This window comes from Rhipicephalus microplus, chromosome 8, assembly GCF_043290135.1.
Source record: "Rhipicephalus microplus isolate Deutch F79 chromosome 8, USDA_Rmic, whole genome shotgun sequence".
Taxonomy (NCBI): domain Eukaryota; kingdom Metazoa; phylum Arthropoda; class Arachnida; order Ixodida; family Ixodidae; genus Rhipicephalus; species Rhipicephalus microplus.
This window is the reverse complement of record NC_134707.1, coordinates 66,465,260-66,481,905: the sequence shown is the minus strand read 5'-3', so window position 1 is coordinate 66,481,905 and position 16,646 is coordinate 66,465,260. Positions and strand designations below refer to the sequence as shown.

General features: G+C 42.1%; 1 protein-coding gene and 1 long non-coding RNA gene across 2 annotated transcripts in view; both read left to right on the top strand.

Moving 5' to 3' along the window:
- The window catches only part of LOC142769117 (female-specific histamine-binding protein 1-like), a 15,374-nt gene extending 9,767 nt beyond the window's left edge, over positions 1-5,607 (top strand). The window contains exons 3-5 of the mRNA XM_075872055.1: positions 1,549-1,628; positions 3,869-3,955; positions 5,289-5,607. Coding sequence (XP_075728170.1) covers positions 1,549-1,628; positions 3,869-3,955; positions 5,289-5,416 — 295 coding nt within the window. The 3' untranslated portion in view covers positions 5,417-5,607. The remainder of the gene's footprint in view (positions 1-1,548; positions 1,629-3,868; positions 3,956-5,288) is intronic.
- A 7,481-nt stretch (positions 5,608-13,088) lies between these two features.
- On the top strand, positions 13,089-14,747 carry LOC142768575 (uncharacterized). Its single transcript, XR_012885343.1, has 2 exons — positions 13,089-13,398; positions 14,548-14,747. It is a non-coding gene; the product is annotated as an uncharacterized LOC142768575 (long non-coding RNA).
- Positions 14,748-16,646: the final 1,899 nt, after the last annotated feature.

Genomic DNA, 16,646 nt, shown 5'->3' with positions numbered 1-16,646 from the left:
TCAATCAATAAATGCGGCGTTAGCTTTGGCCTACACATTCTTGAACAGTGTGATAAGCTACTTCTCAGAGTAAAGTCGGCTGTCTACGTGAGCAGCAAATTATTGTAACTGGCTTTAGTGCCGTTATAATGACCCAGAGAGAGCACACATTCAATAGTATGTGTCCTACGGACTACTAGTAGGGTTTTGTTTTTCAACCTATTCTAGAAAAGTATCACCGTGTATTTAGAAGAGCCAGATAGAATCTGTGCTTCAGCCTTTCCTAATCTCATCCCAGAGGGTTAAGCAGGGTAAAAGCATAACTCAAGTGAAATATTTATAGGCGCTGATGGTAATGCTTAATATATAGTCGAATACAATAATACCGCTTCTGTTAAAATTTGTTAAATAAAGTTGGTTGAAGAAAGAAGGTGTGTAGAAGAAAAATCATTACCTGATGATTCCAAATTTTAGTGCCTGATTGTACTCTTGAGCTGTACTGAACATGTTGAAGCACAATATAAATATATCTTGTGGTTTTGCGGAGCTTTAATTAGAATCGGTTACGCCTAATGAATGCTGTAAAAATATTTACAGAGAGGAATAAGATAATACATCCAGAATTCCATTCGTTTGTAGAAAGCTACAACACAAAGATTCTTGACGCTTAATCACAACTGACAGATTTTTGCACTTCTATGCTTCACTGAGTGTGCATCAGTTAAACCTATATGGTATTTGTTCCGAGCGTAAACTACTGGGCCCATAGTAGAAACATCGAACAAGCTATACATGTTGAAAATCTTGCGTCTCGGGCATTCTCAGTTAGGATGCGAGCACAAGCTCTGATATCCTAATGCAAAGTGTCCATTCATGTAATGCAAATGCATCAAACATAAGAAAGACCCTCTCGTAATCCATCTATTTCAGTACGAATAGATGGATTACTTTCATGTAATGCAAATGCATCAAACATAAGAAAGACCCTCTCGTAATCCATCTATTTCAGTACGAATAGATGGATTAACAGGATAAAAAACTTTGAATCTCAACATGACTTGTTGGTGCAATTTTAACCTATGTCTAAATTCTTAGAATGCATATATTGTTTTCTTAAGAACATTTCTTGACCAGTTTTCACGCGACGGCTCTGTGTATTATCCTGGGATTATGGTGATCAAAGGGCCACGTTATGTAAAACGGCACCACTTATAATATAACAGCATACGGAGAGGGCGGCACCCCATGGCCGTGAATTTTAGAAAAGCAAGAAAAATATTCGGTTAAATATCTCGCAACGCTACTATTCTATTATATACGCAGCGTGTTCAACACTATACAAAAGCAGGCCGTATTGTCTATATTTACGTTTCTGTGACAACGCAGACCTAATTTTATTCCTCGTTTTCATTAGCGAATTATCCAGTGATAAACTGGTCGGCTTTATTGATATGGTTTATTACACTCTCTTTGTAAGAAAAGCGTTTCAGGATATTGTGTCTCCTAAATATTGTTGCATGAACCTGAGCCTGCTGTTACACCTGCACTTTTTTTCTACAAAACTTCCAGCCAAACTTCTCAAGAAAAGGCAACTGCTGTTAAAATGTACGGCTACAGTAAAGAAAACGCAATCACATACGTTACGAAAGGTAAGTTTCGCTGTTATGCCTACTGTATCAGTTTATGTTAATTTTGGATGCACAAAGCGTAAATCCGAAAAGTTAAAGCGCCACTTACCAGTCCCCATACCAAATTTTAGTTAGACAGAGAAATTTGTTGGATGTTGGAGGAAAATTTTGCCGCAAAAAATTTTCGAATCGGTTCATCACGAGTGGAGAAAACAGGTTTTTTGAAGCGGCGCGAAACAAGCTCAAAACCCTTGCCGCTCCTCTGCGTAGCCTTTGCAAGCCAAAGCTCTTTCCCACGCTTTCCGGCATCTGACTAAGAGGTGACATGCGCAAGACGTGCCCGAACAAGTGCATCCCCCAAGCACGTGAGCGACGTTGCTTTGTTGACCAGCATTATTTTGTGGTGTTCTGCCTGTTTATGCGGGATGATTTTGAAACGCTGGCTTAGACGTGGTAGAGTAAATGAGCACAATGAGTGCACGAACGCGTAAGAGCGTTCCACGGCGGTCGTCTGCTTAATGCTCTGACCACGGGGACACGGACGCATTCGAAGCGCTGGCACCTTAGCCCCGCATCCCGTAGCGTTTCAAGGGAAATAATGAAAGAAAAACGCGCACGGTTTTAGCCATCTCATTATCTATCTCAAGTTTTATTATACACTTGAAGTAACAAATACATAAGCTACAAATATTGTGTTAAATAATTTTTGCCATGTCACGTGGTATACTGCTGACAACGTCAGAGCAGAGTCATCTACGTAGATGACAACGTCACTGCATTGCTGAGTACGTAGGGCCATTCACACGTCCACGTCATGCCCTCATTCTCTAAGTGTGTGCCGGCAGAGGGGAAGAGGAGCAGCGTCCGTTTTGAATTTTGACCCATTTCCGCGGCGCGTAGCGTTGCAAATTGTGGCAGACGTTATCATGAACGTCTCATCTACGCATTGCGCTATCAGCTCAACTTAGTCAAACCTGGCGAGTGGCCCTTTAAATACTTACCGTTGACTAGATAATGCAGCAAGATCTTAGGCGTGTGTTTTGTCTGGGCGGAATTTTTATGCCAGCACTAGCTGTAAAAACACTGCGACTTCCTCTGAAATATTGTGTACTTGCTCTTTTTTCATGATATGTGAAAAGGAGGTGACCAGTGAAATTTATCCAGTGAAGTAAATGTTTATTGGAGGAATTGATAGACTCAGTGAGGTGCGTCACTGAACCATAAAATGAAATCACGAGCACTTTTAGAATCAATAGGGGCCTGAAGGCACTGTTGCTAATATTCGCAGTAAAACAGCTGTAAAAACACCCATGTAAAAGGACAGCAAGCTAAATTTATTGTGCCAAAATATTTTATTTACGCGCTCTTTTTTACAGCAGAAGAGCACAAACATTTTCTCTTATAATTGCTGCAACTTACTGAGGTTTCTCTGACGTTTGCCCTAAAGAACACCACCAAAGGTAACAGAAATGCCCTGCTAGTGCACTGAGTCAAAAATAAATATTTCCCAGACAAAGAAACGCTATCTAAATCTGTCTTGTTTATTATCGTTGCAGTCTGTATTGGTTTTCATCTTGTTGTGTTGAGTTTCAAATAGTGTAGCGCATTTTCCCTGGTTTCTCGCTTCTTGACGCATCTAGTGTGGGATTTGCTTGTGAACGCGTCATAAAATCAAGAAAATCGTTCGGCTTTAAGTCAGTTCCCAGGGGTAAGCTGAATAGCGTTGTATTTTTTTCTTTTTTCAAATGTATTTTCATGTTTGACAATCACTCAAGATTTCACGAACTGCACTCATTGTCACCAATTATAGAAATCACTTCTGTATGTTTTGAAGCATTGAGACTTTTCACTCATTACCAACGAGGATAACATTTCCACAAATTTGACACTTTGAGCAATGTTGTGTACAGCATTGGTTAGTTTTCGGCTCATAACTCTATTTCATGCTACTTAATCGCAGCAGGCAGCATTAGGAGCATCGCACACTCATCTTAATGTTTTATAGTGATGTTGCTAAGCACTTCAAGGGTTTCGTAAAACAAAGATATAATGAAATAAAGCTGTAATTCCCAACTTCTCTGGTTCAACTGCAAAAAAAAAACCAGAAGCATTGTCGTAAGGTTGAAGGTTGGATCCCCCGTATTCCCATTAAATAAATAGGTGCGATAATAAACTTTAACAATCTTTAATGCATCTACTTCTAAACACTTTCACATGCTTATTGCAGTCATCCACTATGCATTTTTTATGTTCGCTTGTAGATGGACAAATCTTCACAGACGTCCTCGCATACTCTGACGACAATTGCTACGTGGTCTACGCTCTTGGCGCAGACGGAACTGAGGGAGGTACGTAATTTTAATGACTTCCATTCCTACCAGAAATTGTAGCACAGCGCTCTCGCGAAGGTATCGTGAATTTTTTCCTGAAGTATTCACTTTGAGTGTTTCAAGAATTTAATTACTAGATAACTGAATGAGCTGCCTGTTATTTGTTTTTCTCTTTGCTTTACATAGAGCACAGTTCAGGAGTTCTAATTTGCGACGAAAATAGATGAATGATATTCTTTCTTGTAAAATATGCACGTGTTGTAGACGACATCTAAAAGAAGTGCACATAAAAATAGTTTATATAACTCTTTTTTACCCATACGAAGCTTTGTCCAACCTTTATTCATTGACCCGTATCATTGATGACAACGACTCAAATGTTTCTGCACCTAAAACTGTTAGCTTATCCAAGAAAATGTAAGATAAGCAATGTAAGCAAGTGCGCACGAAGTGTTGGTTTTCATTCTCTTTTTGGGGGCTGTCTCAGGCATCGCAGTAAAAAACACCATATATATATGAAGAAGCTTCGTTCGCTGAATTAACGTCTACCCTAATCCACTAAAACTGCAGTCTGCCATTCGTTTATCACCACAGGGGCATCGAAATACTAATATTTTGTTTGCGAACATAGAAAAAAACATATTTAGTAGAAAACAATGAATGTATTCCACCCGCTATTGATTGGTAATATCGGCAACATTTATGCGTGCATATAAAAATTTTTCCTCATAATTTTATCCTAAACAGTAACGCGGGATTGTTTGTACAGATAACACGCCTATCGCTATGTATTTAACGGAAAACGCTTGTTGTACCTGCTTCTCAAATTCGGTGGCATATGAAACTCATGAAATTATGGGTGACCCCAAAACTGGGGCTTGAACACAGCCTCAATAGAGTAATGAGACCCAGCAGGCAAGATAGCTTTTGGATATAGTGCTAACAGCCAAAGCTACGGACAACAATCGAAATAATTGTACAATGCAGTGGGAACACATTGCACACATTGCGTCATGTGCGTATTTATTTCAAGGCGTGTTTTGTAAGATTAGAAGCGTCATTTAGTATTACAGGCCTTCGTATACTTTGAAGTAGTTATTACTCTGTTTCAGAATGTGCGCAAATTATTCTGAGATGAATCGATAAACATACTTGAGTTTTTATCACTGTGTATGCTGAAGAAGTATGAATATCTGGTAGGTTACAACAAAAACACCACACCGAAGAATACTTTTTTTTAATTGTTTCATAACTATTAATCGTTTCACGTTGTGTTGAGCCATTATTTTCAGCTTAGGAACATGTTTGTCGTATTCTGTGGCACTGATTTATACCTTGCATTCTATTCCAGGTTACGAACTGTGGGCCAAAGATTTCAAGAAAGTTCCAACCAGTTGTCTGGAAAAGTTCAATGAGTACGCAGCCGGTCTACCAGTACGGGGTGTATTCACTAGTGATTGCCCTTCAGCGAGAGAATAACTTGGAAGTTTCATGCTTTAAACGTCAACTGTAGTATTGGCAACTCACGCCTCCATGTTTGAAGCAGTGCGTTCGACGATATCAATCACCTAGGTTTCTTGTGTTTTGTACTTTCTAGTCACTGCTGCCACCTAGCAGGAGTATTCCGAAATAAAATAGTATGTAGGCGGAATACAGCGTCCAAGTTTCAATTATCCGATGTTTGTACAATGCTCAACTCGGCTGTCTATAACGACGGAGCGTCGTGTTGCAAACAGCATGGGTGACACCTGCGGTCGCCAATAGACCACATCTGTGCACGCGCGGCGCCAGTGGTGTGCCTGCCTCGCAATACTGATCACTGATTATGACCGCGAATGCAACAACTGCTCTGGCCATCAATAGCGCTCAGAGTGATTTTTTAACAAAACAAAAAAACAAGAAAGAAAGACGAATTAAAACCGTTGTCGCTGTGATATGGTATCACGAAGCGACAATTTTTCTTTTTTGTTGCTTTACTTAGATTTCGTAATGTTGACAGCAATTCGACGGCCAAAGCCGCCATCTCGGCTGCCGAGATAAGGAACGGTGGAAACTGCAGGGCAGGCATACAATTGGTGCCGCGCATACTCAGATGTGGCGTATTTGTGACTGATAATATGGCTCCTTTTGTTTCGCGCGCGACACCAATTACCATACACGATAAAAAGCTTAGTTTCACAATCACAGAAACAAGCAACTCGTAGAACCCAACACAGTACATGCAACATCAGCACTGATATGGTACACTGACCAGATATCCAGCTCGTATTCTTATTCACTGAACATAAATTTTTCACGAACAGACACAGCACATAGCGGTGCCCCCTCCCCCTCTCCGAATGCTCTGAATTAGAAACTACCTAGAGCCGTAGCATTCAAGCATCTAATAGACATTTAAAAATAAACATTCAGCAAAAATCTGGCTGGACGAAATCCATAAATTAAAAACTGTCTAGCCAAGTTTGGTTTTCAGTTCTCAAAGCTGTCTTTACTTTTCGAGACTTATTAACTCTCTTCTAGAGAAGACTGGCCGGCTCGCTCCAAAGCTAGCACTTTTGCTTTACTCTTTGCCTCCCTTTCCACTGTAGTTCCTGCAACTACTTTTGTGAAAGTGTTGCCTGTTTCGTTGGCCTCGATTGCCGTGCACATGCTCAATCGGGAGGGTTTATGTTCGCAGGTTTCGTGTGAGTTTGCCAAGATTCCAAGTACTGCTTTATGGTGCGCCTACTTTCCAATTCATTAACTTAGTGTACGACGACTTACGACAAGCTGAGCATGTAAAGTTTTTCGCACGCAATACCTATGCTAGCCCAGTAAAGAATTTCGCTACAAGGCAGATTAACCCATTCTTCATTCTTTCAACCACTCTAACCAGCAGCAAGGAAGGAAGCCGTATGTACTTAATACATTTTAAAAACAAACAATGTTTTCCTTACCTGTTTGGTTGAACTCTGTGGGCCTCTTTTGTTTTTCTTGGTGTGATGCACACGCCGTGTACTTAGGTAGCTGTTCATTTCTTCCTCGAATTCTGAATATAGAATTAAGGATTCCACCAACATTAAAATATCGCTTTACAATAAGACTTGCTGCACTTGCACGACACTATAAGAACGTGTCCTGAAAGGCATTGAGAAGTATGCTGTTTTGGTAAGAATGGTCACAGAGACTTTAAGAAATTCTGTTTTGTTTTCTAGCAGCATAATTTTCAGTTAGGGCTGTTCAGACAAGCCAGACCAAACATTTCAGTAAAATGATTTCAGTAGAGACAGCAACACTAATGTTAGTCTTGCAAAAGTGCATGACCACATACAGTAAGTAAAGCGCAATAATAATACGATTGAGATATCCCAAGTGGTAAACTTACGGCTGCACGCTTGTTCGAGAACGTTTTATTTTATTAGGTATTATCTAATCACTACGCTAGCTTGTCAAAGTTCATAGGAAGCCAACGCGAACAACGGAACGTCAACCCGCAAGTAGTATTCCTGAACGATATCCCACTTTAATAAAAAATATTTAGTACAACTGAATGGAACAAGGCTGCACTATTGCCGTGTTTGTCGTGAGGCTGTTTACCCGTGTATACATTTGTTAAGCTTACACAGAAATCTTTTTCTGCGCGGGGATACAATTTCTCTTTATGCATGTTCATGCACGGGCTTGCAAGTGCGCATATGAACTCAAAATGTAACTTCTCCATCACGTTTTCTTACTTCAAAATCTGTAAAATTTACAGTTTTTTACACCAGTGTCCTCGGCATGCGGACAAGCAGCTGTCGATTTCAGTGAAGGACGCTATTCCGAAGAGCGGCCACCGCCCGAGTAGCACACAGGCTGCCGAATCGAATCTCCTCGCGTGCTACTTAACCTTTTTGATCTACTCCATCGGAGCATGAGGTGCCTTGCGGCCACGCACGAAGAAATATAACGTTCATTCTCTTTGATTCTATGCTTCTTCCTTCAGGCATAACACCAAACGGTGGGTAGCGAGTCGGGCGTAAATAGTACCGACGCATCTGTGAAGCGGCTACAGCACAAGCTCTTCGGCTGCCAAACGCCATTCTTCCTGTACGCATTCTTACAATCTCTACTGTAGGTGTGATAAAGTGGGGTGTGACTGTGCAGCGTTCAGAAACTCAACACATAACTAAAAAGCTCACCACGCTAGCCATAATACGCTTACGTGTGCAGCGGCCATGTTATTTATTTGGCGAGTTGCTATAGCGGCGAGAGATGGCAATAAGTGCAGAATCAGAAGTAGGGCCCTGTTAGTTATGCATGGTATAACTGTCAGTTCAAGCGCAAGAATAAACAAAAAGGAAGAGAGGGCAAGCGCTTTCTCGCGACTAAACATTTTATTAGAAAAACAAGAATATATATACAGGAAATCAAAAAAGAACGCATGCGTGTGATGGCTTGTATATATATTCTTCCTTTTCTAATAAACAGTTTAGTTTCAAGAAAGCGCTTGTCCTCTCTTCCTTTTTGTTTACTCGTGCGCTTGAACTGACAGTTATACCAGGTGCAGACTAGGTATTTTTTTATATACGTGTTTTATTACGAGTCTACACTAATACAAGAGTCCATAATATTTCTGATACTAAAATATATTTTATAATGCTGCATAAATGTTTTTTCAATAGAAATAAACAATCTCATCATCGTCATTGACGCGGAAGGCAAAAGAAGACGACATCTGAGCGAACCAAGAATCGATGTACTTCACGTTCACAGGGTAGTGCTTTAGCAAACGGCGCGATGGCGTAAAATACAAACCTTGTTTAGAAGAACAGATACCTGGGCGAGATTGTAGAGATTCACGATGGTACTGAGAAGCGTTAATAAGCATCGTGTCCTTTTTTATCAAACTGCGCGTAGCTGCAAGGCCAACCATGCACGTCGACGATGAGCAGCCATTTGAGAAACAAAAAAGGTCGCTTAGACATGTAAACATAGGTCGGCGTATCCTGATTTGAAGAGCACAATTAAGCAAAGCATGCGGTTTATAAAAGCATGGCAGTTCACCAGTCACATGCAGAAGGTCATCGTCATAGTAGCCTCCTTTAGTAGAGTCTTCGCCGTCCCAGTACACAAAGTAGGTGTCCACAGGCGTGAACTCGTTGACGACTTTTGGATCGAAGTTTCATACATGATCTGACCACAGAACACCTACCAATTTAGAGAACGGTAACTGCACCTTTCGGCTGTTGTATCAAAATAACATGCAAATATGTAACGGCGGCGTACTGAACTGCAATACCGTGAGGCGATATGGTGCTGTTACTACTATCATCAACAAAAAAAAAAGAGACGCCTTTCTTCGCTGCACGTGGGGGAACTCGCGGCTGCTTTGCGCTGCTCGCTTTCTCTGGTATTTGTTTTTCGCTGCTAACTCGCGCTTCGCATCTCTAATTATCGCCAGATGACCTAGCTAGCCTCGATTGCCAAAAAACAATGTCAATCAAGTAAGGTTTGCATCGGTAATTGCGATTGTCCAAGCCGGTACAACCAATGTATACGGTCAAGTCCAAACAAAACAAGCCACTCATGCATATCGAAAGCTTTGAACCCATGTATAAAGACTCTTGAAAGCTAACAAGGATATGCATATAACTGAACGTCGAGTTCCCTGAACTGACGTCGCTCAGTTTGTGTTGCGGCGCTCGATTTTATTAGCGGGGCTTCAGGACAAAGGTCCGATTCTGCCGTCAGATGCGGCGCTTGCCCTATAGTCTTGACCTTGAAGTGAAGGGAATGCATGATGTGGAATTGGGAAGGAAACCTGCACATTGCCGATAGATAGCTCGCGCAGTGAGAGCAATATTGTTTTCTAAATTAGTTAAATAAGCAATTGCGGATGCGTGCAGTTCTGAAGTTTTCTCGCTGTGCAATACTACATTGAGTTCTTCACAATTGTGCAGTGCCGCGTCATGTCGACAGGGTTGGCACTAGTTTTACTTCTCAGCCATGAGCCAATAACTTAGATAGTATGTATTTAGGTGATGCACCTAAAAGTATTTCAGCATTAACACAGCAATCATACCCACAAAATGAAAGAATTTTGTCTGTCAGTGATGATGAGCCCCTAATTGCAGTTGTTTACCCGTGTTTACATTTCTGTAACGCTTAGCCAGATAATTTTTTGAGCCGGCCGGGAGTCTTATTTTTTTTTCTAAAAATATTCGCATGCAAGGGGTTTCATGTGCGCGTACTCGCGTACACAGAATGTATAAATCAAGTTTCAGGCTGCTGGCGAAGGTGTCAGCTCAAACCACCTCTAAATCTGAATGCGGTAATGGACTGTGCATTAGGTAAATATTATTTAGCTCAGAAATCTCTCGAAGTCTTCGCGAAATATCAAGCACGTGTCATCGATATTCACCAATAAAGGGTAAATTTAATCATGTACAGTACAATATTTTATTATTAACACATAGTGTATACTCGTACGAGCATTACCTATTCATTTACAAAGAGAAAAACCATGCATATCGCCAATCTGTGTAAGTGGCCAGGGCTGGTACCTCTAATTTTGAAGTATACCTTGCATTACAACTAGAGCACCATCAAAACGTGATTGTGTTTGCATGTGTGCGAGTACATTCATCCACAAAATGTAACGAGTTTACAGCCGATGGCAAATGTATAGCGCCTCAAACCACACCTCTGACTGCGTTATACACGTGGCACTCATTGGCTCAGAAATCTCTCGAAATCTTTGTGAAATATCAAGCAAATATCTTCAATATTCACCGATCATGCATCAATTTCATTGTGTTCAGTATCGTAAGAGGTCGTTACGAAATATCAAGAACATGTCATCGATATTCACCGATCATGCATCAATTTCATCGTGTGCAGTATCAAAGTAAGTCCTTGCGACATTTTAAGCACGTCTTCGATATTCACTGATCATGCATAATAAGCATTATCGTATGAAGTCGTGCGAAATATCAAACACTTATCATCGATACTCCGAGATCATGTATTAATTTCATTGTGTTCAGCATCGAATGAAATCATTGCGAAATATCAAGCACATGTCATCGATATTCACCAATCATGCATCAATTTCTTCGTGTTCAGTATCGTGTTAAGTCGTTGCGAAATATCAAGCACAAGTGATCGATATTCACCGATCATGCATCAATTTCATCGTGTGCAGTATCGTAACAATTCGTAGCGAAATATTAAGCACATGTCATCGATATGAACCGATCATGCATCATAAGCAGTACCGTATTAAGCCATTGCGAAAATTGCGAAATACCAAGCACATGTCATCGCTTTTCACGGATCATTCATGAATTTCGTCATGTGCAGTATTGTATTGGGTCATTGCGAAATATCAAGCACATGTCATCGATATTCACCGATCATGCGTCGATTTCATCGTGTGCAGTATAGTAACGCGTCATTAAAAAATACCAAGCACACGTCATCGATATTCACCGATCCCGCATAAATTTCATGTCCAGTATCGTAATAGGTCGTTGCGAAATATCAAGCACATGTCATCGATATTCCCCGAACGTGCATCGATTTCATCATGTGCAGTATCGTATTTTAATAATAACCTGGTTTGTACAGATACATTGTTTACAAAAAAAAGCATATATTCTATACACAGTGTTCCCATGCAATCTGCATGTCCGCGCGTATAAAAAAATATGCACTAAGAAAAGGCTAGAAAGTGGGCGCCAGATAGCTGCATAGCATAATAAAGAAACGGTGGGTGTCTTCAGCATCACCTATTTAATTTCATTTGCTGAAATCGCACAAATGACACAATCACGATCCATTTAAAATCACCCAAACACAAGCTCTAGACTGTATTTGGGCTTATGTGTGTGTTATTGTGTCGTTTGGGCGCTACTTCAATTATTATTATCGCTTCTCAAGTAGTCAATTGGTGTATAAGAACCAATTTATTGGTTCATACATTTTTGAAAACCACAAAATAACAAAAAAGCAAGTTACAGCTATGTGGCGCGGGCTGCCACCCAAACAGGGGGTTATATAAACCTACATATATCTACTTCAATTGATGTTTATATTTCTATTTTTGCAGACCAATTAGTTTTTTGCAAACCAATTAGAACACTGTGTTCTAAACCTAAAACTCTTTTACTATATTATAAAACTCTAGCCAAAACCTGTACCAACTGTGCGAGGGAAGTGGAGGAAGGGAACTAGATGTTGTAGTGTCATTTAGAAGCAGCAAGAGAAAACAAAATTTCTGCAGCATGACCTCTGGGTGCGTTTTTTGCAAGTTGCTTAACGCAATGCAAGCACTTTTGCTATCGTTTGTTAGTTACAGTTTTTACAACAGATGTCGCAAAAACTGAATAGTTTTTGGTTGAAACAAAAACCTAGTTTTTCGTTCATTAGGTATTACGGCTTGGTGGCGCTAGCCACCGCCCGATCCAAAGGGTACAGCCATGTCCATCCATCCATCCATCCATCTAACTTTTTGCTCCATAGTGAACACAATTTTTATACATAGGATCTACGGGGTGTTTCTCAACTAAAGTAATTGAGGAGCTGGCACTTGCGGTAACCGTGTTCTGTGATAACTGTTCGTTGTACGATAAGATTAGATTGCATGGTCGATTATGTGTACATAGCTCCGACTGCAAATTCAGTAAGTAAAAAAGCTTGTGGCTCAAGTTATTGCCCTATTGGAATGGGGCACTGGCCGTGACGTATGCTATGTATGCACTGGCCGTCACGTATGTATGGCCCTCACGCTGCATTTTCTTGCTTACATAAAACGGCCCCACGGTGTTTCTCCGTGTAGTACCGTTATCTTGTGGGCTCGAACTACGCATTGTGTACTGTTATATTTGGCCTCTCTGCATGTTGTTATTGCTCAAACGTGTCCGCCGCTCAGGAAATTTCTTGAAGGGTACACTGTAAGGCCAAATTACCCTAAAAGTAAGTGACGGAGCCCAATAGGCGCGCGCGATGAACGGATAGACTGTTGTGGAGCAACCACTGAGGGAAGCGTGCCGCGCGAAACCACACGTACCAAAGGGATGAACCGCCCGCGGATTGCAGGCAGCGCGAAAAGCGTTGCAAAAGTACCGAGACCTCCTCCTTCCTTCTCCTCTTCTGCTGTCTCAGTCTTTCCCCGTATTTTGCCGGCGACGGGTGGCGTGTTACATCCCGCTCGGACTGCTCGACAACGGCCGCCTGGATTTCAAGAATTCCGACGTGGTGCTTGTCTGTAGCTTGGAGGAACGTGGGCTGCTGCTATTGCGTTTCGCTGCACCCATGAAGTCTGGAGCAGGTCTCGACACGTCAACACGCCACGCTGTATATATCTGGCTTCAAGATAGTCACGACTAACACACGACACGAACAGTTGGAGAGGCCAATATGATGACCGCGAAGTCAACAGGCCTATTCAATATAAAATTCAGTCCAACCCAGGGCAGAAAACAGCGCTGGATTCTAAGGCAAGAAGTTATCATTCTTTATTCTACTCTACTTGTCGCGTGTGCGATACGGATCGCGCTTGCCGGCAACGGGCTCGGTCATACTGTTTATCGCACGCACGAAATGCATCGCGAAGGTCAGCTTCGGCGTCTGCAGTGCGCCTGTGCTTTGCTACTGCCTGTAAATTGGCCGCCTTTGCCATCGGCCTCCCGTACGCTCGCTCTTCGAGTGCTCGCCTGTCTTCACCGCCGCGATGAGCTCCGGGCTAACGATATTGGGCTGAGACTTTGTCGTTGTATTGGCAGCCGTCGAAAACACGTTGCGGGTTCTCGTAAAAAGCTTGGTTGTGGTATGTCGTAGCTGTAAGAGCACCAGCACGGGCTGGCGAGGCTTTTGCTAGCGTCGGAACTCACTGAAAATCGGTCGACATTACAGTCGGTTGCAAGCAGCTCTGCTTCGTCCGCTGGCCGCGGACTCGCATTTGCGTGCTGCACTCGCTCGAGTTTGTGGAAAAGAGCCACATTATCGTCGATTTCTTCGGCGCTAGCTCCAAACCAGCTCGGCGCTGTTCGGGGCGGCGACGAAGCGTACGCTCGCTTTCGAGTTCAGTGTTTTCTGGTGGCAGACACTCCGCGTGCAACGCCGTGTTTGGTCACGCGTTCGCTTGCTCAATGTGAACCACGTCGCTCGCTTAGGACTCTCCGACCTGTTAGCGGCACGCAGGTTCGCGGAGTTGTGGCTGCAGCACCCGCTACTTAGCTTTTGCGCTACGGGGATCGAAATGAGTATTTGACGATGTGTGACATCACGGTGAAATTATTAGCGTGGCATATCTCACATAAGTTTTCATATCACCTTGCATGTATTTCTCATATCCATTTGTAACCATCCTCTGTCACGTGTGACTTAGTATTTTACATACTAATTGTGCAGCCGTCGGCACACAACATGCTGAAGACTGTGTGCGCTGGCAGTCTGTAATGCCTGAAATTCATCACTTTCGTCAGAGGAGATTTCGATGGACTGTGCGACATGCGAAGGGAAAGTTATTTGTGTGTCATATTTTGACGCTTGCTTTTATATCATCGTGCACGTACTTGTCATATGCGTGCATCTTCATCTTCTGTCACGTGTGTATAACTATTTTTACTATCTTATTGTACGTACAGCCGGAGGAACACAACAGGCAGAAGGCTGCGTGCGCTGGCGTCTGCAATGTCTGTCATTTATCGCTTCTGTCAGAGGAGCTACCCAAGGAGTAAACAAGATTTGACAACGAGACTGCACTCGTACACTTTACCATAAATTCACTTAAAAGAGTGAAGAAACTTTATTCGTATGTGAAAAAATAGAAGATTTTGATGTCTCACTTTTGTCTTTCGTTGTTGCCGTGACTGCGAAAGCAGTCATACATAGGTGGCTAACTACTTTTTCGCGTGTTCTTTTCTGCGCAATGTGTTGCTCACTGAGCAGAAAAACAGGCAGACAAAGTAGTATGCCTGCGGAAAATAAAAAAAAACAATCCTTGAACTGGGGACAAAAACTTCATTAAATTGGAGTATTTGAGTGGATCAACCATTTGTCCGGCAAGGTGCAACTATGAGGACTAACGGTTGCCCGCTAAGGTGTGAAAGTAGGGATTAACAGTTGCTCTATAAGGTCCGAATTTGAGGATTAAATGTTAGTTTTTTGAGGGGGATTGTGAGACTAACGGTTACTCACCATGGTGTAAATATGAGGTCTCAATGTTAGTCCCTAGAGTTCTTCTGTGGGGACTAACTGTTATACTCAGTGCTGTTAGTCCCTAAAGGGATTAATGGTTGTGGCAGCCACATTAGTCCCCAAAAGGACGAACCACAAAATCTTTTACCACCCTTTTGCCTTAGAGTGTAGCTGTTTCTTTAAACCGGCACGAAAGTTTCCTGGTTTATCATGGTAATTTGAGTGAGCTGGTAAGCTAATATAAATGGTTGAACGTGCAGCGCAGACGAGACTGAGCGTGGGGTAAGTGTGCAACTAATTTTTTTATCCGTCGCCTGTGCCGCGATGCACGGCAAACTAGTCTTTCGGTTTGGAGCTGTTTACGCGTTTGGAGAGATGGGAGGGGGAGCTTTTCCGGAAAGTTTGACAATCTAGTGTTCGTTAACATGCACTGACATCACACAGTACACCGGCTTCTACCATTAGCCTCCATCGAAATGCGACCACGATTGAACCCAGGACCTTCGGGTCAGCAGCAGAGCACCATAACCATTGTTCCACCATGGCGGACCGTTAATCTTGCCTTTGGTCATCGTTCAATGCAGAAAAAATGCTTTTACAAAGACGGAATAAATGCTTTTACAAAGACGGACACGCAGACAGACTGTACGAGTGACTCTTCCCATCTATGAGGTGTTGTTCTTCCAGCCAGAAGTGCTTATTCGTGAGCTAGTTGGTATAGCATAATATAGTATTAGACACACAAGAAAAACACGCGCGAAACCACAAACGATTGCGCTCTGTCCACTGAAACGCCGCAAATGACGAATACTGTGGTCTTTGGCTTGTTTATGCAAAACGACTTGCATACTCAAAAATGAGTCTATCGAAGGAACACTCATTTGCTCATTGTTTTCTTGACACTTTCAACGATTCTGCATTTGATTAATTCAGACGGTTTCTTCGGACTCATGAAACTCGAGCGAACGAGCTTTTGCTGTAGACACACACATAAAAAGCATGTCGCCACTGCTTTACACGTTTTATGCTGGGTGAATTGTTGAATAATTCGCGGCATTGTGATTGTATTGCTAAAAGAGACTGATTGCATCGTACGACAAAACAAATGCTTGTTCCGTCAAACCTGTCAACATTCTTTGTATCAAATTTTTCACCACATGGCCAGTTTATTTTGAGCATGTGCTCACACTAGTTGCAACACTCCTAATTATATTTTTTGTTTATAGGTATTGACTGCTTCCATGCATGAGAGAACCGAAATTCGCTGGGCCAGGCCATTGGCACATTCCTGTAATATTTTTATTTTTGTTTTCCTGTAGACAATCTCCAGTGAGCCATCTGATGACAGCGTCTTGCTGGAAGACGAGCCAGGTTAACAAGATAGCTCCCTTGTTACAGATGACAAGCTTCCCGAAATTTCAGACAATGATAATATTGGTATAAAAGACGGACTATGCTCAGGACCACGATCCACAGATGAACAGGCAGTTTTCTGACAGCTAAGAGTTTGCCGAAGAAACTCCAGCTGATGGGCCACACCCAGATG